General features: G+C 38.3%; 1 protein-coding gene across 3 annotated transcripts in view; it reads right to left on the reverse strand.

Annotated features, from left to right (window-relative positions):
* Positions 1 to 25,216, reverse strand: part of LOC106837426 (alpha-2-macroglobulin-like) — an 88,227-nt gene that overhangs the window by 16,173 nt on the left and 46,838 nt on the right. For 2 of the 3 annotated variants that reach the window (XM_070494340.1, XM_070494342.1), the window contains 8 exons: positions 24,585 to 24,765; positions 23,585 to 23,808; positions 17,672 to 17,890; positions 17,286 to 17,413; positions 16,194 to 16,284; positions 15,478 to 15,546; positions 14,435 to 14,537; positions 13,407 to 13,448 (listed from right to left, as the gene is read on the reverse strand). In XM_070494340.1, coding sequence (XP_070350441.1) covers positions 13,407 to 13,448; positions 14,435 to 14,537; positions 15,478 to 15,546; positions 16,194 to 16,284; positions 17,286 to 17,413; positions 17,672 to 17,890; positions 23,585 to 23,808; positions 24,585 to 24,765 — 1,057 coding nt within the window. Of the gene's footprint in view, positions 1 to 12,913; positions 13,075 to 13,406; positions 13,449 to 14,434; positions 14,538 to 15,477; positions 15,547 to 16,193; positions 16,285 to 17,285; positions 17,414 to 17,671; positions 17,891 to 23,584; positions 23,809 to 24,584; positions 24,766 to 25,216 lie in introns of those variants that run through there. The other variant, XM_070494341.1, reaches the window with a different exon arrangement.

A 25,216-nucleotide genomic window follows, 5' to 3' on the forward strand; every position in this document is an offset into this window, starting at 1 on the left:
TAACCTTTAGTTTAGATTGGCTTAAACTTTTCGGATATCAATTTGTGTACGCAGAAATTGAGGATTGACAAAATGGTCTGTCTCTACACATGTATAATTTTATGTTTTTTTAAACATTAAAATTTTTTTTCCTATCCCACTACCTTTTCCTCTGATTCTTCTCTTTTCCTAAGACATCACTTTAAGAACTGATGTATAATAGTCTCATTACTGGTTTTAATTGCCCTCTTGTGGTCAAAGCCAATGATTGCAGTGATAATGGCAGTTGCGAAAGTACTCATCCCAAGGCCATTTCAGGGGGCAGGATTTTGTTTTGTTTTGAATGGCCAATCAAAGGGAGAATCTGTTTTATTCAGTCACTAGAGGAAAGAACATTTTCTTATTGCCTTGATTCTGGAAAAATTCATGCATTATTTTTACTACTCAGATACAAATAGTTCATTTGTGGCCAATCATTCCCTTTGTCACTGTACATTTTCAAGACAGAGATCTAGGATTGTTTGACTAGCAAGCAAGATTGCCTGTGCACTGTATTCAAGTTATTGCCAGTTATGGACACTAGTCTCAGAATGACAGTAATGAGTAGTGACAGAATGATAGTGAGTTAGTAGGAAAGAAAAAACATTCAGTAGTAAGGAAACTGGAAATATCAGTAGTAGGAGGCTCATTAGTGAAAAAAAAGAACAAAAGGGGATAAAACAGAAATACATCATATTCTTAATAAGGCACAACATTTGATCACAGGAAATTAAACTTTCTGAAAAGTAGGACAGAAAGGAGAAAAAATAGGGAAGAATTGAGTTCTCATCTTTTATCATTTTGGAATGGTTCATAATCACGTATATATAATTTCAGTGTATGGCACTGAATGATCACAGAGTCAGACACAGTGCTGGGGGTCCCTAGGCTTTCTCTGTCCTTAAAGAATAACATGTAATTTAATTTCCTCTGCCCCATCTTGACAGACAAATGCTGTGCTGTCCTTTTTTCTGTTTGTTTAAGTGCCTTCTGTGTTGTACTATCCAACTCAGGAAATCTTTCCTTAGAATTCTGTAGGAAACATTAGATTGGAAATCAGAAGATTTTTCACTATTTGACTTTTTGGGAGCTACAAAAATGACACTTCCATACGGTTTAACTTCAATATTTACTGTCCTGTCATTAAATAGCAATTATATATTTGGAATGGCAGCTAGCTTTTCTGTTCTGTGCTTCCCTCCCGTGCCCACTTCTGGCATTCAGCATTCATAAAACTCATTTTCTTTTACACAGCAATTCTTCTGACTCACTTTCGGACTTCACATTCTTATATACAATATTCTGTGACGTCATGTGGTGCTGGTGATGCAGCATTTCCCGAGTGCCTCACTACTGTCTCTGGGGTTGTTTGCCAAGCTCACAACCATTCTTCAGGTCTTCATCTTAACACTCTTTTGATCTTACCAGCAGTTGTCAATGGCATGTTTCAAAGAACAATCAGAATTCCAATTCCTTTTTCAAATGTTTATTAAATGATTCATTGACTAAAACATTGAGAGATTAAAATTGTTCAATAGGAAGGTCAATGGGAAAACAGCCAAGTTCATTTATGAAGAAAGAATGATGACTACATCATGACATTGCCTACCTGACAGCCACTGTGTAAAATGCTGTGGCAGACTGTGTTTCCAAAGATGCCTGCACATTGCCCATCAAACATACTCTTTACAAACAAACAAATGCCTTTGTTGAGGTATAATTGATGTACCATAAACTGCACCTATTTGAAGTGTACCATTTGATGAGCCACATGCTCTTTTGCATTATGTCCTTGCCCCCACCCTACCAAGAAGTGGAGTCTATTTTTTCTACTTTTGAATCTGAACTGAATATTTGTTGCACTTATCCTTTCTTTGTCTCACCATCATTTACTGAGTTTGTTTGGGGTTAGATATGTTGTCTATTAAGTTCAAATGTCTTAAGGTTAAGAGGAACTGTACTTAAAGAGTAGTAGCTAAGGAACTTCACCCCCAAACCCTATTCACACCTGATTTAGATGGTGAGATCTTAGACTTATCTGTAATAAGATGAGACTTTCAGAGGAGAGCCTAGAAGTATTTTGTATGTGGGAAAGACATGATTTTGAAGTCAAATAGCAGGTTTAGTAAATGGTGTTCCCACGGTGGCCACAACAATTTCTTCAGTTACACACTCTTTTGTAATATGATCTTGCTTCTCCTTCAAGATGAGGAGTTTGTTTCATTTTCTCTTGAATATAAGCTGACTCTATGATAAAAGTGATATTACATGACCTCTGGGGCTAGTTCATAAGTAACCTTGAAGCTTCTGCCTTATTTTCTTGGAAGCTTTGCTCTTGAGAGCTCTGAAATGCCAGGTAACAAATCTAGTTACTCTGTTAGAGAAACCACAAGGAGAAGCCCTGAGGCTACATGGAGAGGGAGAGGCTAAGCTGTCTAAGAATCCGAGTGGAGCCTTTAGATGATTCTCGTCCTAGCTGCTATCTGCCTGCAGTTTCATGAGAGACCCATGGCAAGACCATCAGAAGAATCACCCAGCTAGGCCCTGTCAATCCATGAAACTGAAATGTAATAAAATTGTTGTTGTTTTAACTTATTGGATTTTGGGGTGGTTTGTTATGCAAAAGTAGATAAATGAAATAGATATTATCTATTGTAAGATGTGTACCCATTTCAGGGATGTTAAAATGATAAAAATGTGCAATTTCGAATTGATGAAATAAAAAAATACAAACACATATAAATTACATGAATAGTAATGTACAAAAGAAGAAATCCTAATGGCTCATGTGAAGAGATGCTTCAACTCTCTAGTAGTTAGAGAAGTAAAAATTAAGACAAGAAGTAAGACATTTTATTTTAAAAAATGGCAAAAGGTGGGTGCCAAGATGGTGAAATGGACACATGGAATCTATATCTATATATAGAGCAATTCCTCCTGAAGAAGAACTGAAAGCTGATTGAACAGCTTCTGTACGACAAATGATAGAGGGATCACATAGAGACAAGTAGGAGAGACAAAGACACAATATCAAGAGGAACTCCACTCTTGACAGAGCAACCAATAGCAGGAAGGGATATCACTGAGAGGTCCATGTGCAGGCTTGCCCACTCTGGGGCACAGTGAAAAAAACAGCAGTTTTAAGGGCACCTAGACTATATGAAAAGGAAATCAACTTACAAACCATAGAGTGTCTGCCAAATGGGCAGGGAATTGCTGAAATTTTCTGTGGGGTTGAAGGTGCTGGCCAGTGCCATTTTTAGTATTTCCCCTCTACTTTGATAGTACAGGTTGGAGCATGGGCCAGATCCTCTAGCTGGCATGCTAAGACCACCACAGCATGCCTCAGGCCACTGGGCCACACCAGCTAACCTGGGTGGCCTTGGCACACACAGTTTATGGAGAGGATGATCCCACACAAGGCCACTCCTTCAAGACTGGGAGAAGTAGCTGTTTTGCCTAATTCATAGAAACAACCACAGAAAGCCAAACAATATGAGGAGATAGAAGAATATGTTCCAAATGAGAGAACAAGGTAACACCCTGGAGAAGAACCTTAATGAAATGGAGATAAGTAATTTACTGATAAAGAGTTCAAAATAATAGTCATAAAGATGCTCACTGAACTTGGGATAAGAATGGAGAAACACAGGGAGAACTTCAACAAAGAGAAAATATAAGAAAACCTATCACAGATGAAGAATACAATAACTGAAATGAAAAATACACTAGAGGGAATCAGCATCAGATTAGATCATACAGAAGAAGGATCAGCAATCTGCAAGACAAACTAGTGGAAACCATCCAATCAGAAGAGCAAAAAGCAAAAAGAATTAAAAAAAAAGAGATAGTTTAAGGAACCTCTGGGACAACATCAAGCCTACTAATATTTTCTTTATAGGTGTCCCAGAAGAGAGAGAGAAAGGGAGGGAAAAATTATTTAAGAAATAATTGCTGAGGGGCCAGCTCGGTGGTGCAGTGGTTAAATGCACATGTTCTGTTTTGGCAGCCCAGGGTTCGCCGATTTGGATCCCAGGTGCAGACATGGCACTGTGTGGCAAGCCATGCTGTGGTAGGCGTCCCACATATAAAGTAGAGGAAGATGGGCACAGATGTTAGCTCAGGGCCAGTCTTCTTCAGAAAAAAGAGGAGGATTGGTGGATGTTAGCTCAGGGCTAATCTTCCTTGGAAAAAAAAGAAAAAAAAAAGAAATAATTGCTGAAAACTTCCCTAACCTGGGGAAGGAAACAGACACCCAGGTCCAGGAAGCACAGAGAGTCCCAACAAGATGAACCCAAAGAGATACACACCAAGACATATTATAACTAAAATGGCAAAAATTAATGATAGAGAATATTAAAGGCAGAAAGAGAAAAACAAGAAGTCACATACAAGGGAGCCCCCATAAGACTATCAGCTAATTTTTCAGCAGAAACTTTGCAGTCCAGAAGGGAGGGACATGATATGTTTAAAGTGCTTAAATGAAAACACTTAAACCAAGAATACTTTACCAGGCAAGGTGATAATTCAGAATTGAAGGAAAGATAAAGAGTTTCTCAGGAAAGCAAAAGCTAAAGGACTTCATCACCACTAAACTGGACTTATGAGAAATGTTAAAGGGTCTTTTTTAAGAGGAAAAGAAAAGGCCATAACTAGAAATAGGAAAATATATGAAAGAAAAAAATCTCACTGGTAAAGGCAAATATCTGATAAAGGAAATAGATCAGCCACTTAAAAAGCTGGTATGAAGGTTAAAAGACAAAAGTAGTAAAATCAACTATAACTGCAATAAGTACTTAAGGGTAATGGAAAATAAAAAGACATAAAATATGACATCAAAAACAAAATGTGGTGGTGGTGGGGAATAAAAATGTAGAGCTTTTAGAATGCATCCGAATGTAAGCATGTATGACTTTAAATTAGACTCCTATATGTATAGCTTGATATATATGAATCTTGTGGTAACCACAAACAAAAACCTACAATAGATACACAAGAATAAAGAGAAAGGAACTCAAACTTATGTAGGACTAAAGAAAACCATCAAGCCACAAGGGAAGAGACCAAGAGAAGAAGAAAGGAATAGAGAACTACAAAAACAACCAGAAAACTACTAACAAATGGCTATAGGTACATATCTATCAATAATGACTTTAAGCATACTAAATGCTCCAATGAAAAGACATTGGGTGGCTGAATTGATAAAAAACAAGACCCATATATGCTCCCTACAGGAGACTCACTTCAGATCTAAAGAAACACACAGACTGAAAACGAAGGGATGGAAAAAGATATTCCACGCAAATAGAAATGAAAAGAAAGCTGGGATATCAATACTCATATCAGACAAAATAGACTTTAAATCAAAGACTTAAAAAAAGACAAAGCAAGGCATTGCACAATGATAAAAGGGTCAGTCCAACAAGAAGACATAACATTTGTAAAATCTATGCTCCCAACATAGGAGCATCTAAATATATAAAACAAATATTAACAGATATAAAGGAAGAAATTGACAATAATAAGGGACTTTAATATGCCACTTATACCAATGGATAGATCATCCAGATGGAAAGTCAATAAGAAAACACTGCCCTTAAATGACACAATAGACCAGATGGAGTTCATTGATACATACAGAATGCTTTATCCAAAAACCGCAGAATCCACATTCTTTTCAAATGCATGTGGAACATTCTTCAGGATAGATCACATACTAGGCCACAAATCAAGTCTTAACTTATTAATTTAAAAAGATTAAAATAATACCAAGTTTTCTGACCACAATGGTATGAAACTAGAAATCAACTACAGGAAGAAAATTGGAAAAGCCACAAATATGTGGAAATTAAACAAAATGCTACTGAAAAACTATTGCATCAATAAAGAAATCAAAGGAGAAATCAAAAAATACCTGGAGAAATGAGAATGAAAATATGACATGCCAAAATTTATGGGATACAGCAAAAGTGGTTCTAACAGGGAAGATTATAGCAATAGAGGCCTGCCTTAACACACAAGAAAAATCTCAAATAAACAATCTAACAGTGCAGGAAGTGGAAAAAGAACAAACAAAGCCTCAAATTAGTAGAAGGAATGAAATAAAAATCAGAGCAGAAGTAAATGAAATATTAGAAAAAAATCAATGAAATTAAGAGCTGGTTCTTTGAAAAGATAAACAAAATTTTCAAACCTTTACCTAGACTCACCAGGAAAAACATAGAGACGGTTCAAATAAATAAAATCAGAAATGAAGGAGAGAAATTACAATGGACACTCTGGAAATACAAAGGATTATAAGAGAATACTATGAAAAACTATATGCTAACAAATTGGATAATCTAGAAGAAATTGATGAATTCTTAGAATCATACAACCTTCCAATACTGAATCAAGAAGAGATAGAGAAATTGAATAGAGCAGTCACCAGTAAGGAGATTGAAATAATAATCAAAAACCTCCCAAAAAATAAAAATCCAAAACCAGATGACTTCCTTGGTGAATTCTACCAAACATTCAAAGAAGACGTAATACATATCCTTCTCAAACTCTTCCAAAAATTTGAATAGGAGAGGAAGCCTCCTAACTCATTTTATGAGGCCAACATTACCCTGATACCAAAACCAGACAAGGACAACACAAAAAAGGAAAATTACAAGTCAATATCACTGATGAATATCAATGCAAAAATCCTCAACAAAATACTGGCAAATTAAGCACAACAATACATTAAAAAGACTATCCACCATGATCAAGTGGGATTTATTCCAGGGATGCAGGGATGGTTCAACATCCACAAATCAATCAATGTGATACACCACATTAACAAAATGAAGAATAAAAATCACATGAGCATCTCAATACATGCAGAGAAAGCATTTGACAAGATACAGCATCCCATTTATGATAAAAACTCTGAATAAAATGGGTGTAGAAGGAAAATGCCTCAACATAATAAAGGCCATATATGACAAACCCACAGCTAATATCATACTCAACAGAGAAAAACTGAAAGCTATCTAAGAGCAGAAACCAGGAAAGGTTGCCCACTTTCACCACTCTTATTTAACATTGTATTGGAAGTCTTAACCAGAGCAGTCCGGCAAGAAAAAGAAACAAAAGGGATCCAAATTGGAAAGGAAGAGGTGAAACTGTCACTATTTGTAGATGACATTCTTTTTTTTTTTTTTTTTTTTTTTTGGTGAGGAAGACTGGCCTTGAGCTAACATCCATTGCCTGTATTCCTTGGTTTTTTTTTTTTTTTGGCTTGAGGAAGATTATCACTGAGCTAACGTCTGTGGCAGTCTTCCTCTACTTTGTATGTGGGATGCCACCATACCATGGCTTGATGGGTGGTGTGTAGGTCCGCACCCACGATCCGAACCTGTGAGCCCTGGGCTGCTGAAGCAGAATGTGCAAACTTTACCACTACACCACCAGGCCAGCCCCGCAGATGACATGATTTTATATATAGAAAACCCTAAAGAATCCACCAAAGAACTTTTAGAAATAATAAATGAATACAGTAAAGTTGCAGGATACAAAATCAACATACAAAAGTCAGTTGCATTTCTATACACTAATAACGAAGTAGCAGAAAGAGACATTAAGAATTCAATCCCATTTACAATTGCAACAAAAAGAATAAAATACCTAGGAATAAACTTAACCAAAGAGGTGAAAGATCTGTACACTGAAAACTATAAAACATTGTTGAAGGAAATTGAAGAAGACACAAAGAAATGGAAAGATGTTCCGTGCTCTTGGATTGGAACATAGTTAAAATGTCCATACTTCCTAAAGCAATCTACAGATTCAATGCAATCCCAATCAAGTTCAACAACAATTTTCACAGAAACAGAACAAAGAATCCTAAAATTTATATGGAACAACAAAAGACTCCAAAAAGCCAAAGGAATCTTGAGAAAAAAGAACAAAGCTGGAGGTATCACACTCCCTGATTTCAAAATATACTACAAAGCTATAGTAACCAAAACAGCATGGTACTGGCACAAAAACAGACACACAGATCAATGGAACAGACTCAAGAGCCCAGAAATAAACCCACACATCTATGGACAGCTAATTTTCGACAAGGGAGCCAAGAACATACAATGGAGAAAGGAAAGTCTCTTCAATAAACTGTGCTGGGAAAACTGGACAGTCACATGCAAAAGAATGAAAGTAGACCATTATCTTACACCATGCACAAAAATTAACTCAAAATCGATTAAAGACTTGAATGTAAGACCTGAAACCATGAAACTTCTAGAAGAAAACATAGACAGTATGCTCTTTGACATTGGTCTTAGCAGCATATTTTCGAGTACCGTGTCTGACTGGGCAAAGGAAACCATAGAAAAAATAAGCAAATGGAGCTACATCAAACTAAAAACTTCTGCACAGCAAAGGAAACCATCAACAAAATGAGAAGACAACCTAACAATTGGAAGAAGATATTTGCAAACCATATATCAGATAAGGGGTTAATATCCAAAATATATAGAACTCATACATCTCAGAAACAGAAAAACAAACAACCAATTAAAAAATGGGCAAAAGTTCTGAACAGACATTTTTCCAAAGATATACAGATGGCTAACAGGCACATAAAAAGATGTTCAACATCACTAACTGTCAGGGAGATGCAAATCAAAACTACCATGAGATATCACCTCATGCCTGTCAGAATGGCTATAATTAACCAGACAGGAAACAACAAGTGTTGGAAAGGATGTGGAGAGAAGGGAACCCTCATACACTGCTGGTGGGGTGGCAAACTGGCACAGCCACTATGGAAAACAGTATGGAGACTCCTCAAAAAGTTAAGAATAGAACTACCATATATAGTCCAGTTATTCCACTTCTAGGTATTTATCCAAAAACATTAAAACATGAATGGATAAAGATATATGCACCCCTATATTCATTGTGACATTATTCACAATAGCCAAGAGTTGGAAACAACCTAAGTACCAATCAAGGGACAAATGGATAAAGACGATGTGGTATATATACACAGTGGAATACTACTCAGCCATAAAGAAAAGATGAAATTTTGCCATATGGGATAACATGGATGGACCTTGAGGGTATTATGCTAAGCAAAATAAGTCAGGGGGAGAAAGTCAAATACCATATGATCTCACTCATAAGTAGCAGATAAAAACAACAACAACAACAATAAGCAAACACCTAGATACAGAGATTAGGTTGGTGTTTACCAGAGGCAAAGGAGGGGAGGGAGGAGGGTGAAAGGGGTAACTGGGCACACGTGTGTGGTGATGGATTGTAATTGGTCTTTGGGTGGTGAGCATGACGTAATCTACACAGAATTCAAAATAGAATGATGTACACCTAAAATTTATATAATGTTATAAACCAATGTTACCTCAATAAAAAAAACAATAAATACTTAGGGGAATAACAGAATTTGAGAAGAAGAAAACCAATTAAAAACTAAGGTTTATTACTAAAATGACTAAATGATTAAGACTTTCCCCAGACTAAAACAATTCTTTTAGGCTGGGCAGAAAGAGGTCAGTGGATTCCTCAGGTTACTCTAGAGGGAAGGTCCGCGTGGAGCATCTGAAAGGTTGGATGCTAGGCCCAGCCACTTGTTCTTTGTCAAGCATTCCTATCCCTAAGATCGACAAGGAGGCCACAGAGGGGTGGATCTAAAAGTCATGTGGACTACAGACAGATGACTGCAGTGGGATGGGATGCGACACCTTGATCTTGCGTTAGATCACCAAGTGGAAGAACCCCAGGATAAGCGAGATGATTTCCTGTCAGTCCAATGGGGCTGGGGTTTAGAGTCACATTTCATTGATAGAAAAGAAATAAGTGTAATGTTTCTTGTAGAATACACTAATTCTAAGAAAATAAACCAAATAAAAAAAAAATCAGCTGTTTCAAGATTGTGAGTGCAATTCTGCCCACAGGTAAGGATGATTTGTGCTAGATATTATTTTATCTTCTTATTTTAAGTTTCCACGATTATTTTGTTCCTCTGCTCTCTTCCCTTTGCCTAACTTTTTAATTTTTAAAAAGTGTTTTTATAATTAGTAAACCAGCAGTACTCATATTCTCTAACCTTTGCTGCCACCCTGTGGCTATCTTTTATTACTGTACATGAAAACAGAGGATCTCAGAGCTACCGCTAAGGGACAAGCGCAGGGGAAACACATTAAAAAAAAAATTCGCGGAAGTCCAAGGTGGTCATTCACCATAACGCTCAGGATCTGAGGCACGAATCTAGTACATGCTCTGTGTGTCTCTGATGTCTCAATGTTTTCCCTTTAAAATCCTACTAGTCTGTGTCTAACTTTATTTTGGTATTTAGTAATCCCCCATTTCTCATCCCAGTTTGGATCAAGACACATATCTGGGAACACATGAATTGTTGATCCCGAGTGCTACTTAGTGTCAGTTATGGCTTTTAATAAACTCTGGAAAAAACTGCATAGGAAGCTGAACCTGATATCTATAGCAGGCCAGTGTCTTAAAATTTCTTTGTAGACTTTCATTTTGGTCTAGAACTTGGCATATTGGTGCAAAGCATTTTGGCTTTCCCTAAGTGGTAAGAATTAAGAATACAGTTTTAAGAAGTAGAATATACTCACAGCCTATTTTCCAGGCACATGTTTCATGATAAATAAGGATCATTGTAATAACTACCTGATCACCTGTCCCCACCTCTCTAGCCCCTTTCTGCCGCTTGTTACTGTCCTAAATCAAATCTGATCATGCCACTATCCGGTTTTTAAAGATTCCATTGTCTTACTATTACTGATAGGATGAAATGCAGACTTCTTTTAAGACCTTTGATGAATCGGTCTCAAGAGCTCTTTCTAGCCTCACTTTTTATCACTCTCATAAATACCGTCATGACTTTTCAATGTTTAGCCTGGCCTAACTCTCTCAGCATAGACCAAAATTAGGAGCTGCTTCTACTTTCTGTCCTGGGCCTCACTTACATTTCTTCATTGAGATTAGACAAAAATATCACAGAATCAAGAGTCAGACCATTTGACAGGCTTTTCTCTGTTCCTTTCTTCCCCACCAAGTACAACGTTAATGGTATTTGGTTATTCACTTGCAATGCTTCTAACTCATTGCATGAAGTTGGGATTCTCCTTTGTGTCTATTTTGGAGGAAGCCCCACACATCTGGGCTCCAAGCTGATGTAGCTCTCTTGCAATGGGGGCATACAGCAGAGGGCTAGTGTGTGCCTCTTATAAGACGGCCTGTGGGTAAGGCCAGATCCAGTCTCAGGGTGCAGGTTCTCTGACCCTTTTATTGTGATCATTCAGAGAAGGAATCTTGGATCCCATAGTATTATCCCATCTAAGTCTACCAGCTTTTTCAGAATACTGAAACGTTCTGTCCTTTCTGTACTATAGAAAGAAAAGAAACCAACATAATCTTTAAATAAATAAAGAGGCTCTAAGCAAGAGATTTTGTAGGTGTCTCCTATTCTCCTCCCACAGTCTAGTTTGACTTTTGGGAAGGCATATTCAAATCTTGGGCCACACTGGTCACAGTCTACCAATCCCATATGCTTCACACAAGAAAGGGACAAATGCTACATGATGACACCAGCAGGTCTCAGATGTGAACTCCCTGAGGGTCTCCCAGGTCTCCCTAACTTCTGCTCTTCCTGCTTCCTCTGCCCCATTTTTCCCCGCTTTTCTCTGCTCCTGTGTACATTTCTCTTCCTTTGAACACATCTCTCTTTCTGCCTTTAGCCTCCCACCATCATCTGAAATCTCAAAAGAGGAAACAATGATCTCCTTCCCACAGCTAAGTCATAGAGGGAGGTAGTTAAGGTATGGACTCTGACACTAGAATACCTAAGTTTAAATCTTGCTTTCTTCATCACTTAGAGTTTGGGAAAATTTCTTAACTTCTCTGAACCTGTTTTCTTATTTTAAAAACGGCATTACTCATAGTATGTACATCATAGAGTGTGAGGATGGAATTACATAATACAAGCAAAATGCTTAGAACAATGCCTAGCATATGGTAGACACTCAGTATTAGCTTTTTAAAAAAATTAAGTTAACCCTTATACCTCTTTTTATGCTTCTACATTTTCTTATCTCCTCAGAAAACTTGTTCCCATACTTACTTATCACTTCAATAACATCAGACTCTTTCTTATACAGGAAATTGATATCCAGAGCTCAGCTGATTGACCCAAAGTCAGACAAAAGGTCAGTGGCAAATTTTGGACCAGAAGTCAGGCCAACTAATTCATACTTCAAATTACCATAATATTTTTCTGTCTCCCAGCTTAACATAATTAATTAATTAATTAATTAAACTCTTAAGAATTCTGAAATGTGGAGCTCCTATCTAGTCAGGTTGGTCATTTTACCTGGCATAAAGTACACTCTTTGCCTTTGTAGAAGTGTTTCCACTAGACATACTTTATATTCTTCGTGTCACTAATCTATGCATCAAAAAACTTTATTGAGGGGCCAGCCTGGTGGTGTAGTGGTTAAGTTTGCATGCTCTGCTTTGGTGGCCCAGGGTTCATGGGTTTGGATCTCAAGTGTGGACCTATATACCACTCATCAAGCCATGCTGTGGCGGCATCCCACATACAAAATAGAGGAAGATTGGCACAGATGTTAGTGCAGTGATAATCTTCCTCACCAAAAAAAAACAAAACAAAACCCAAACTTTTGTGGATGTAAAGCTTTCTCAGATTGCCATTACCTTATTTTGAATATTCTGAGGTTCTGCAACATTGAGGCTGTCTTGAGTTATTCCCAGTTTTATACTATATGTTATTACCTCAACTAGAATGTCATTATTTCTTCATTGGAAATACAGGATACACAGCAAGGCACTGAGTGAGCTTGGAGTAAATTTGTCCTGAGTGAGGAATCAATGGTATATACTCTCTGAAAATATATATTTATTTACCAAGCTTGTTTAGTATCTATATTGCAGAGACAAAACAATCCTTTTAAAGAGTCTTGGTTCTGGGGATTTCAGCAAAGCCCTGTTTATAGAGATGGGCCTCAAATTTTCCTTACTCTGTATCTGTGGAGAGAAGAGGAGAGTAAATAGGATGATTTAGGGCTTGACAAGGAGTGAATGCAATTCTAACTGGATATGAATAGCAGAGTTTGCTAAAGGAAACCAAACTGGCTATGGTTGAGAATGAGATCCATGAAATATCTACCCTCTAATAAATATAGACTCTTCTGATAAAGGAATTAGAGAAATCTTCCAGAGTTAGTGCTCCTCCTCCAAGATGTATATTCCTGTGTTATTGTGCAGTGTGAGGAATCTGAGATCAACTAAAAAAGACGTAGATGATTTTGTATTAGGAGGACTGGCTTTGAGGGCAAAATGGGATGCAAACTGCTTACCTGTGTGGCAGGGGGCACTGTATTCAGCAAAAGCTGCTTCATCTGAAAGACACAATGGGAGACAAACTGAAGAATGGGAGCTTCAGTGGGACAAGGTTTCACGGAGAGGCTTTGACTTAGGGCTGCAAGCTTCATTGAATTTCCACTCTTGATACCACTGACATAATTCCCTTCTCTGGAGAAAAATAAAAGGCTGTTCATACTACAGTTGTTCAAGCAAAGTACAGGAGGGATAACTGTAGGCATGTATCCTTTCAGTTCTCTTTCTCTCTCTCTTTTTTTTTTTTTTGAGGAAGATTAGCCCCGAGCTAACATCCTCCACCAATCCTCCTCTTTTTGCTGAGGGAGATTGGCCCTGAGCTAACATCTGTGCCCATCTTCCTCTACTTTATATGTGGGATGCCTGCCATAACATGGCTTGATAAGCAGTCTTAGTTCCGTGCCTGGGATCCGACCCTGTGAACCCCTGGCCGGCAAAGCGGCATGCACCGACTTAACTGCTACACCACTGGCCTGGCCCCTCAGTTCTCTTTTGATATTTGCTTCGCTTTTCCTTCATGATATTTTCTTATACTTTTCACCTAGTCTGAAACACTCAGCATGTTCCTCTTTATTAATCAGAATGCCCCTACCCTTTATCTTCCAACTCAAATTTTACTTTCTTTGGTCTTTGATCACTCGGGCAATAGTTCTCTCTCTCTAATTTCCTACTGTAATTATTGGTATAATTCTCTAGGCTTTTGCTTATTGCTTCGCATTGTTGTAGTATCTTTTTAAGGAGACTTATATATCTCTCTCTAACTGTAAACACTTCTTTGTAAAACTCTTAGTACCTTGGAAAATTTTGCAGGATTGATAGGCTTATGTTGTAGGTAGTTTTTGTAGTAGTTTTATAGGCCAAGGTAACAGGTGAAAAGGACGGGTGACAGAAAACGTTGAAAACAGGACTTACTCCCAAATGTCTGTGACACTCTATTCCTTTATTATGAATCGAGTTTATTGGGGGTTCTTAGTCCTCCCTTACTCACCTGTCTCGTAGTAATCATAGACTTTCACAATAGCAGGTTTCAGGTCTCTTACAGGGATGTCTTGTACAACGGTGAAGGAAAAGCTCAGTGTCTGACTAGTAACCTGAATAGAGAAAGACACAATAATCCAGAATCAGGGAGGCCTCGTCTCTTTTTCTTTGGCATGATTCAGTCTTCTTCCTTTGAAGAACAATTCTTAGTTGGCTGATAGCTTTCAATCTCAAACCAATTGTGCTTGCTAACTGCTCACGATCGTGGATGGCGATATGGATTTTAGGGCAGGAACTTGAAGAACTAGAGAAGAGGCTCCTTAGGGTAATGAAAAGTTTACCAGTCTTTTAGACAAGACAACTCGTATTCCTCCATAATGCCCAATACATGGCTCTGCTCATAGCAAGAGAGAAATTCTTTATACTGGCAGACTGACTCTATCCATATTAATATTTCCAAATATCTACAAAACAGACATTTTTCAAGAAATAAATGTACATATGCAAAATCAGAGTGGTGTTCTTGTTTTGCTAATGAAATCAATCGCATTACTGTATGATAAAACTGACGGTGATTAATACATCTATACTGATAGCATAGCTATCCACCACCTTTTATCCATCCATCTATCTGTCTATTTTTTGTGTATATGTATGTTAAGGTGAGGTTGATATAATCACCGACCAACTTCTGGGAACCCTTCTTATCCTTAATTGGCAACTTTCAACACCGCTTCTAAATGATCAGGCCTGTTTTTGGGAGACAGTGTTTACTTGAAGTAAACAGAAATACTCATATTCCCATTTTAGTATGAACAAATCTGTATCCTCTAGCCTCTCCCAACCCCCTTGCTTCTGACATTCCAAGTTCCAGGGAAGCCTGCAACGAGGAAAGACAATTTAAAATATTATCTAGTGGAACAGAAAGGATGTGCTTTTCCAAAAGGCTTTCCTTATGATTGCTCTTCTCATATCATGCACTTCCCAGATGCAGAGAGCTGCCTAAAAGGACTATCTGCCCTCATGTGTCTAGCAGGCCTGTAGGGCCCTTACCTGATCCACATAAATCAAGACATGGTTGTTGCTCACTTCTGTCCTGCTCACGTGGCTAGATAGTTCAAGCTGAGGAAAATGAGAGAAATCACCAGTGTTACGGAGTAAATGAAGCCCTTGGGGTACTAAGAGACAAGCAGTCTGTGGGACTGAAATCTATATAAAAGAAGCTGGGATTAAATTCCTTTAAATGAGTTTAAAGATACTTGTTTAATAAAGTGGGAACATACACAGAAAATTGTGAATACCAATATGTTAGATGCAAGATAGAATATTCATGTGACTATAATAAATGTCCTTGGCTTTTGTTTGAAGGTAAGGGAGAAGAATCCTCAAGTTGGATAGCTCTTCATCTGAGATTATCTGTGATGGTGTCTTTTTCCACCCTAACTAACAATGATCTCAGCTTTCTCTGAATTCCCACAGTATTTAAAGACTATACCAATAATTTTGGTATTTAATTATATCTTGCTCTAAAATGTTATTTCACAGTTTCATTTGCCTATTTTTAAGTGTTCTTAACTAGAATGTAGACATCTTTGTTATATTTCTTGTGTTGGCACTAGCACGATGCTAGATATGTATCTGGTACCAAATAAATTTGATTCCTTAGATTAGGACCAATGTTAGTTTGATACAGTTGACATTATTAGGATGCTATTGATACGCTTTTAAACTAGGGATACAGAAAATTCAAATACCTAGCATCTACTTACCATTTTCACTGTTGGTTTTAGAGGAATGAAACCAGATATCATCTTTACATCAGCAATCACCATGTTGGAGACTGGACGGCTCCCTGTGTAGCTATGGACACAAAAAAGAGAAGAAATAGGCCCTGCTGTCTTTTGAGTCCTGCCCTCCATTAAGGTCTAGCACAAGACCTGGCGTCTTTAAGGAACTTTCCTAACTACTGTCTTTTTCCTCAGTGATCTTTCCATCCTTGGAAACATATTGCCTTTCTAGTAAATGTGAATGGTTCTGAAAACTGACTATGTAACAGAATCACCTACAGAGCTTGTTAGAAACATAGAGGCCTGAGCACAGCTCCAGAAATAATGAATTAAATCTTTGAGGGTGGGACCTGGAAATAGGCATTTTTAAACAAATTCTATAAAGGATGATAACCAGATTTTAGAATCGCTGGTATATGACACTTCTTTTTAATTTATGTATTTCAGATTAGTGATTATCTTTTTTTTCCATTTGGAGATTATCTTCACAACTAGATTATAAGATTCCGTTAGATAAGAGTTGTGCCTGCTACTTATATTCCTTGTAGCTACTTGTATATATCTTTGCTTAATTAACACATCTTGCTTTTATGAAATATGTTTATTTGTCTATTGATGATGGATCAGATTGTGAATATTATTTTCTCTTTTCATCTGAGATCCATTCGATTTTGTAGTTATAACTAGAGTCACTGATTCTATTCCAAGTAAAGCTTTTGAAGACTATTATTGAATTGCGAATGCTTTTTCTCTAGAAAAATGAAAATTTAAAAGATTAGGAGGACTTTCTTTTAGAGAGAAGGAAGATCGAGCCCATGTTAAAGTATAATTGAAAGAAATGATTTATTCTTCAACAATGGTGGTGGGTAATAAAAGAATCCTGGTGGCAGACAAATCAAGCTCATAACTCTTCAAGTTCTTCATGGACTACACTGGTGAAGACACTAATTTTTTTCATCTACAAAGCAAAAACTTAATGAAGAGGGTTACTTTAGGATTCCTTGAGTCTATTTACTGAAGAGTTCTAGGTAGCTAATATTTTCAGAACCAAATAATAGAGACAGACAGTCTTACCTGACTTCTAGTGAGACTTGGAAGCTTGTGTGGACTTTGAGTTCGTCACAAATTTGGGGTATTGTCTGTACTTGTAGAGCGAATGCAGATTCCTTCTTCTCCAGGAAAACATTGTATTTCAGAGCCGCCTGTAGGACGTTATGAACAGAAACAGTTTCCTGGTCCACAGGATCCTTTAATCTGTCACCATTTCATTTCTCCTGATTTGTCCTTTTATTGCCCAGGTAAGAATAAATTGTAAGTGCCCTGGAGTCAATTCTGACTCCTAGCGACCCTGTGCACAGCACAGTGGACCCCTGCCCGGTCTTTTTGCACCATCCTCTCACCTTCTGTTGCTACATCAGACAATGCTCTGCTGTTAGTCATAGGAACAAATAGAGTCTTACCTGAATATACACACATCCTTCCCCTGACACATTTATGCTATACTCCCCGGGAATGTCTGGTAGCGAGACCTGCTGTAGTAACAGGCGGTTGGTGTTCTCTACTTGGAATTTTGTGGAAAATGTCCCTGAAGACTGGATGGTCACCAAAGCAGCTTCCCCAGTTCCGGCAAAAGTGGCTGCTCCATATATGGACAAAGCATGGAGGGCCACCACTGTGTCCTGGAAGAGATGCATGAGAAATCCAGGAGAGGTCAACTTTTGGGGGCTTGGACTCTTCCCGAAGTTCATTTTTACTATTACAAAGGTGCCGTGGAGTTTTCTCCCTCATTATTTGAACTGTGGAATCTTAATTCCAAGTCTGACTTCAATCTTTGATATATCTCGAGTCAAAATGTTCACATAATTTCCCTATACATCTCGCTTTAGAGCAAGCAAGTTCTCCCACAGCAAGTGAGAAATGTATATACGAATGAGGCTCATCTCATTTGTATTTGCTATTCCTCTTCCTCTGCCTTTTAACCCACAATGACACCTCCTATCTTCCCACAAAACCAGTCTTGCTCTTTCTCATCACTAAACTGCTACTTTCTTTTCTTCTGCTTTACTTTCTCCTCAGATCCCCCCAGTACATAGTTGTATATTTTAGTTGTGGGTCCTTGTAGTTGTGGCATGTGGGACACTGCCTCAGCATGGCTTGATGAGTGGTGCCAGGTCTGCACCCAGGATCCGAACCAGTGAAACCCTGGGCTGCCGAAGCTGAGCACAAACTTAACCACTTGGCCATGGGGCCAGCCTCTAAACTGCTACTTTTGATGTGCCTTTGAGAGATACCAGGGCAATCAATAAGTATTTATTAGTCTCTCATCTGCACTCTGATCAAATAAAAGGAAAAAGTTTATATTGCTGGTCTTCCCCATGGTTTATCACTCTCTGTATTAGTACCATTTTATAGGAATGTACTTTATGCCTCAGAGGATCTCTCCTTTAAGAATTCCTTTTTAAAACAATAGAAAAAAATCAATGGAACTAAGAGCTGGTTCTTTGAGAAGATAAACAAAATTGACAAACCTTTAGCTAGACTCACCAAGAAAAAAAGAGAGAAGACTCAAATAAATAAAATCAGAAGTGAAAGAGGAGAAATTACAATGGACACCTCAGAAATACAAAAGATTATAAGAGAATATTACAAAAGCTAAGTGCCAACAAATTGGATAATCTAGAAGAAATGGAAAATTCTTAGAATCACACAACCTTCCAAAACTGGACCAAGAAGAAGTAGAGAATTTGAATAGACCAATTACCAGTAAGGAGATCAAAACAGTAATCAAAAACCTCCCCAAAAATAAAAGTCTAGGACCAGATGGCTTCCCTGGGAATTCTACCAAACATTCAAGGAAGACTTAATACTTATCCTTCTCAAACTCTTCCAAAAAATTGAAGAGGAGGGGAGGCTTCCTAACTCATTCTACAAAGCCAACATTATCCTGATACCAAAACCAGACAAGGACAACATAAAAAAAGGAAATTACAGGCCAATATCACTGAAGAACATTGATGAAAAATCCTCAACAGATACTAGCAAATCAAGTACAAAAATACATTAAAAATATCATCCACCATGATCAAATGGGATTTATTCCAGGGATGCAGGGATGGTTCAACATCTACAAATCAATCAATGTGATACATCACATTAACAAAATGAAGAATAAAAACCACATGATTATATCAATAGATGCAGAGAAGGCATTTGACAAGATACAGCATCCATTTATGATAAAAACTCTGAATAAAAGGGGTATAGAAGGAAAATACCTCAACATAAAAAAGGCCATATATGACAAACCCACAGCTAATATCATACTCAATGGAGAAAAACTGAAAGGTGTCCCTCTAAGAACAGGAACCAGACAAGGATGCCCACTTTCACTACTCTTATTTAACATGGTATTGGAAGTCCTAGCCAGAACAATCAGGCAAGAAAAATATAAATAAAAGGGATCCAAATTGGAAAAGAAGTGAAACTGTCAGTATTTGCAGATGACGTGATTTTATATATAGAAAACCCTAAAGAATCCACTAAAAAGCTTTTAGAAATAATAAATGAATATAGTCAAGTTGCAGGATATAAAATCAACATACAAAAATCAGTTGCGTTTCTATACACTAACAATGAAGTACCAGAAAGAGAAATTAAGAATACAATCCCATTTACAATTGCAACAAAAAGAATAAAATACCTAGGAATAAACTTAACCAAAGAAGTGAAAGATCTATACACTGAAAACTATAAAACATGGTTGAAGGATATTGAAGAAGACACAAAGAAATGGAAAGATATTCCATGCTCTTGGATTGGAAAAATTAATATAGTTACAATGTCCATACTTTCTACAGCAATCTACAGATTCAATGCAATCCCAATCAAAGTTCCAACAACACTTTTCACAGAAATAGAACAAGGAGTCCTAAAATTTATATGGAACAACAAAAGACTCCAAATAGCCAAAGCAATCCTGAGAAAAAAGAACAAAGCTGGAGGTATCACACTCCCTGATTTCAAAATATACTACAAAGCCATAGTAACCAAAACAGCATGGTACTGGCACAAAAACAGACCACACAGATCAATAGAACAGACTTGAGAGCCTAGGAATAAACCCACACATTTATGGACAGCTAATATTCAACAAGGGAGCCAAGAGCATACAACGGAGGAAGGAGAGTCTCTTCAATAAATGGTGTTGGGGAAACTGCACAGCCACATGCAAAGGAATGAAAGTAGGGCCTGCCCGGTGGCGCAGCAGTTAAGTGCGCACGTTCCGCTTCTTGGCGGCCTGGGGTTCGCTGGTTCAGGTCCCAGGTGCGGACATGGCACCGCTTGGCAAAAGCCATGCTGTGGTAGGTGTCCTGTGTATAAAGTAGAGGAAGATGGGCATGGTTGTTAGTTCACGACCAGGCTTCCTCAGCAAAAAGAGGAGGATTGGCAGTAGTTAGCTCAGGGCTAATCTTCCTCAAAAAAAAAAAAAAAAAAAAGAGAGAAGAATGAAAGTAGGCCATTATCTTACACCATGAACAAAAATTAACTCAAAATGCTTTAAAGACTTGAATGTAAGACCTGAAACCATGAAACTTCTAGAAGAAAACATAGGCAGCACGCTCTTTGACATCAGTCTTAGCAGCATATTTTCAAGTACCATGTCTGACTGGGCAAGGGAAGCAAAAGAAAAAATAAGCAAAATGGGACTACATCAAACTAAAAAGCTTCTGCACAGCAAAGGAAACCATCAACAAAACGAAAAGACAACCTAACAATTGGGAGAAGATATTTGCGAATCATATATCAGATAAGGGGTTAATATTCCAAAATATACAAAGAACTCATACGTCTCAACAACAAATTGAAAACAACAACAACAAAACCCAACAACCCAATTAAGAAATAGGCAAAAGATCTGAACAGAGATTTCTCCAAAGAAGGTGTACGGATGGCCAACAGGCACATGAAAAGATGCTCAACATCATCAGCTCTCAGGGAAATGCAAATCAAAACTACAATGAGGTATCACCTCACTCCTGTCAGGATGGCTATAATTCACAAGACAGGAAACAAGTGTTGGAGAGGATGTGGAGAGAGGGGAACCCTCGTACACTGCTGGTGGGAGTGCAAACTGGTACAACCACTATGGAAAACAGTATAAAGTTAACTCAAAAAATTAAGAATAGATCTACCATATGATCCAGTCATTCCACTGCTGGATATTTATCCAAAGAACTTGAAAACACAAATGCATAAAAATACATGCATCCCTTTGTTTCTCGCAGCATTATCCACAATAACCAAGACTTGGAAGCAACCTAGATGCAGGTCAAGGGACGAATGGATAAAGACGATGTGGTATATATACACAATGGAATACTACTCAGCCATAAAAATTATGAAATCCGGCCATTTGTGACAACATGGATGGACCTTGAGGGTATTATGCTAAGTGAAATAAGTCAGAGGGAGAAAGTCAAATACCATATGATCTCACTCATAAGTAGAAGATAAAAACAATGACAAACAAACACATAGCAATGGAGACTGGACTGGTGGTTGCCAGAGGGGAAAGGGAGAGGAAAAAGGGGGAAAGGGGTGAGTAGGCACACGTGTGGTGACGTATTATAATTAGTCCTTTTTTTTTGAGGAAGATTAGCCCTCAGCTGACATCCATTCCCATCTTCCTCCACTTTATATGTGGCTTATAAGCATGTATTGCTAAGTATTGCGTAGGTCTGCACCTGTGATCCAAACTGGCGAACCCTGGGCGGCGGAAGCAGAACGTGCGAACTTAACCGCTTTGCCACAGGGCGGCCCCTATAATTAGTCTTTGGGTGGTGAACATAATGTAAACTACTCAGAATTCAAAATGTATTGTGATGTACACTTGAAAGTTATATAATGTTATAAATCAATGTTAGTGCAATAAAAAAATCATGTAAAAAATTTAAAAATAAAAAATAGAAAGATCTTGGATATTAAAAAAAAAGAATTCCTTTTTATTTCTTGTTAAAAATGAGTCTTGACACTGTCCCTCAGACAATAGGACTGAAAGAAAGAGAAAAAAAATGTGCAGAGGGCGTTTTAATATTATAAAGAAGATTATCCATTTCAGAGGGAAGAGTGAGAGAATGAAGTGAATTGTAAACTGTGGTGGCACAGGTAACAGAAATTTCATTTCTCTATATTTAACTTCTCCTTTAGAGGTGTCTACCATTTCACCAAACTTCTCTGAAGATAAGTTCTGCAATGTACACTCAGAATACTGAGAATGGAAATTGCAAGGTATTAGCTTAGATGTATTTTTTCAGAAATAATATTTGACAGGCTGGATATGGCTGGATGATAAAGTTAATGGCTTGTAGTCCTGATTGATCTCCAATGTAGGGAAGGGAGAGAGGAAGTATGAGTTTCTGTTACTTTTAAGAAAACTCAAAGGGGATCTGTGGCATAGTAAGAAATATAGATTTGGTCTCTGCACCTGGTTCCTGATATGAGAGCTTCTAAGACCCTTGGAATCTTTGGAGTGATAAGAATGTCTTTTTGTATGCTAATGAGATGACTCGGAGGGAGCTGGTTGCCAGGGGAACCAGCCATGTGATTAGAGTGTTGGAACTTTCAGCCTCAACCTCCCTCCTTCCCTCACCCCCATCCACGCTTCAGGAGGGTGGTGAGGGGCTGGGGATTGAGTTAATTACCAGTGGCTAATAATTGAATCAGTCGGCCTATGTAAAACCCATTACTACATAAAAACCCTAAACAAAGGGGTTCAGAGAGCTCCCAGGTTGGTGAAGATAAGAAGGGCTGGGAAGGTGGTGTGCCCAGAGAGGACATGGAAGCTCTATATCCCTTCCCACATACCTTACCCTCTGCATCTCGTCCATTTGGCTGTTCCTGAGTTGTATCCTTTATAATAAATGGGTATTAGTAAATAAAGTGGTTTCCCGAGTTCTGTGAGCCATTCTAGCAAATTATCAAACCCAAGGAGGGGGTCGTGGCAACCCCCAGTTTCTAGCTGGTTGGTTGGAAGTCAGGAGGCCTGGACTTGAGACTAGCATCTGAAGTGAGTGGCAATCTTGTGGGACTGAGCCATTAACCTGTGGGGCCTTTGTTGACTCCGGGCAGTCATTGTCAGAAGTGTTGAGAGTAGAGAAAAATAATTTTCCCTTTAGGATATATTTATAAATAAGATTAGGAGAATCTGTTAGGAGAGGCGAGAAAGAAGGTGCTACCTGGTGCAGTGGGAACAAAGACTTAGGTGAGTCCCTTTTTTTCATACATCATTTTTTAGGCAACCCATTTCTCTCTTGTTGAAGTCTCCCCACTGCACCCTAACTCTAAAGGGGAAGAATCCTGGGGGAAGCACAGACCTGGGTGGAGGAGAAGCCCCCTTGGGAATTCTGTTGCTTTGTGATCCACTTCACAATGTGTGTTGCAGAAGTCAGGTCCTCTGAAGTTGGGGTGGGTTGGGCTGTGAGGTAAGCGAGGAGCACATAGGATGTCATCTCCACCTCAGCAGAGGGAGCTTGGGTCTCGTAAAGATGCTCCACTGATGCCTTGGGTTTCTGAGGTCGTTCCCAATGTGTTGCATTGTCTTAAGGATAAGAATAAAGAAAGAATTAAAATATTGGCATTTAATGTATGATTGTATGTTTCTATCTAGAAATAAATACAATATAACAAAAGCTGAAGTAAGTTTTATACTTCAATCATCATATCTCTAGATTTATTATTCCAGAGTAAAAATCGGAACTTGCTATGATCTGTCTATTGTGGTTGAGGGAAATATCAGGGACAGAAATTTATAAGATTTGAACCGAGCTACTTCAAATGTTGATCTGGTAGAGTTGGAAGAGGAAAAGGCAGCTATGACTTCCTCACTGGTTAGTTCCTTTGCTCCCACCCTAAAATGATTTGGTCATTGTTTTGGCTTTGTTGAAAAAAATTAAAAACCTCCTAATTTATTTCAGAGAGTTGTGTTAGAAATAGTAAAACATGGAAGCTATTATTATGGATGACAGTTTCTTTGCTATAGCTCTTAGTAGCTTCTAGTTACTCTGATACATATCCATGTACCATACAGAAAAGTATAAATGTCAGTTGTATTTGTCTTTGTAAATAAAGGGAGATTAAAACACCCGAATTCTCCTGTGATGTTACTTTTATCTGTTTTGTTCTGTCTATAATATAATATTCCAGGGAAGGTTTGGGTATATAAGGAGCATTGATTTCTTAATGCATGAATTTGCATAAAAACCTTGGCATTTGTAGTGGTGCAGACCAAAAGGGAGGTTATTTTCAGGAATTCAGTATTCCCCTTTTCCATCCAGTGGAGGTGGGTGAGGAGGAAAACTTAATGTATGCTCTTACGTTCTTTTATAGCTTCCTCCTCAAGTGATTTTAGTATCTCTCTCCTCTTGTCCTGGTCACCTGCCAAGGCAAAAGCATAGGCCAACAGTGCCTTGGTGTAGACATGGCTGCCATGAGCCTCTTCCTGTGTTGTCTTCCAGGCTGACTCCAGGCACAACAGGGCATTGTGGACAACAGGGTGCTGTGAAGGGAGAACAATGGGTATACTGAGTGAAAAGGGGTCTTAGCAGGTCTTGGAATAAATATAAAGACCACAGGATAAGTGATATCAGTGCTTTTCAAATCCATTCATCTCTTTATACATTTCCTGACCATCTTTTTAGAAATCATTCTTTTTGTTTGTTTGTTTGTTTGTTTTGAGGAAGATTAGCCCTCAGCTAACTACTGCCAGTCCTCCTCTTTTTGCTGAGGAAGCCTGGCTCTGAGCTAACATCAGTGCCCATCTTCCTCTAGTTTATTCTTGGGACGCCTACCACAGCATGGCTGCCAAGCAGTGCCATGTCCGCACCCGGGATCCGAACCAGCGAACCCCAGGCCGCCGAGAAGCGGAACGTGCGAACTTAACCGCTGCGCCACCGGGCTGGCCCCTAGAAATCATTCTTTATAGTGGTAAAAAACACATAACATAATAG

The sequence above is a fragment of the Equus asinus genome, chromosome 22, assembly GCF_041296235.1.
Source record: "Equus asinus isolate D_3611 breed Donkey chromosome 22, EquAss-T2T_v2, whole genome shotgun sequence".
NCBI lineage: Eukaryota > Metazoa > Chordata > Mammalia > Perissodactyla > Equidae > Equus > Equus asinus.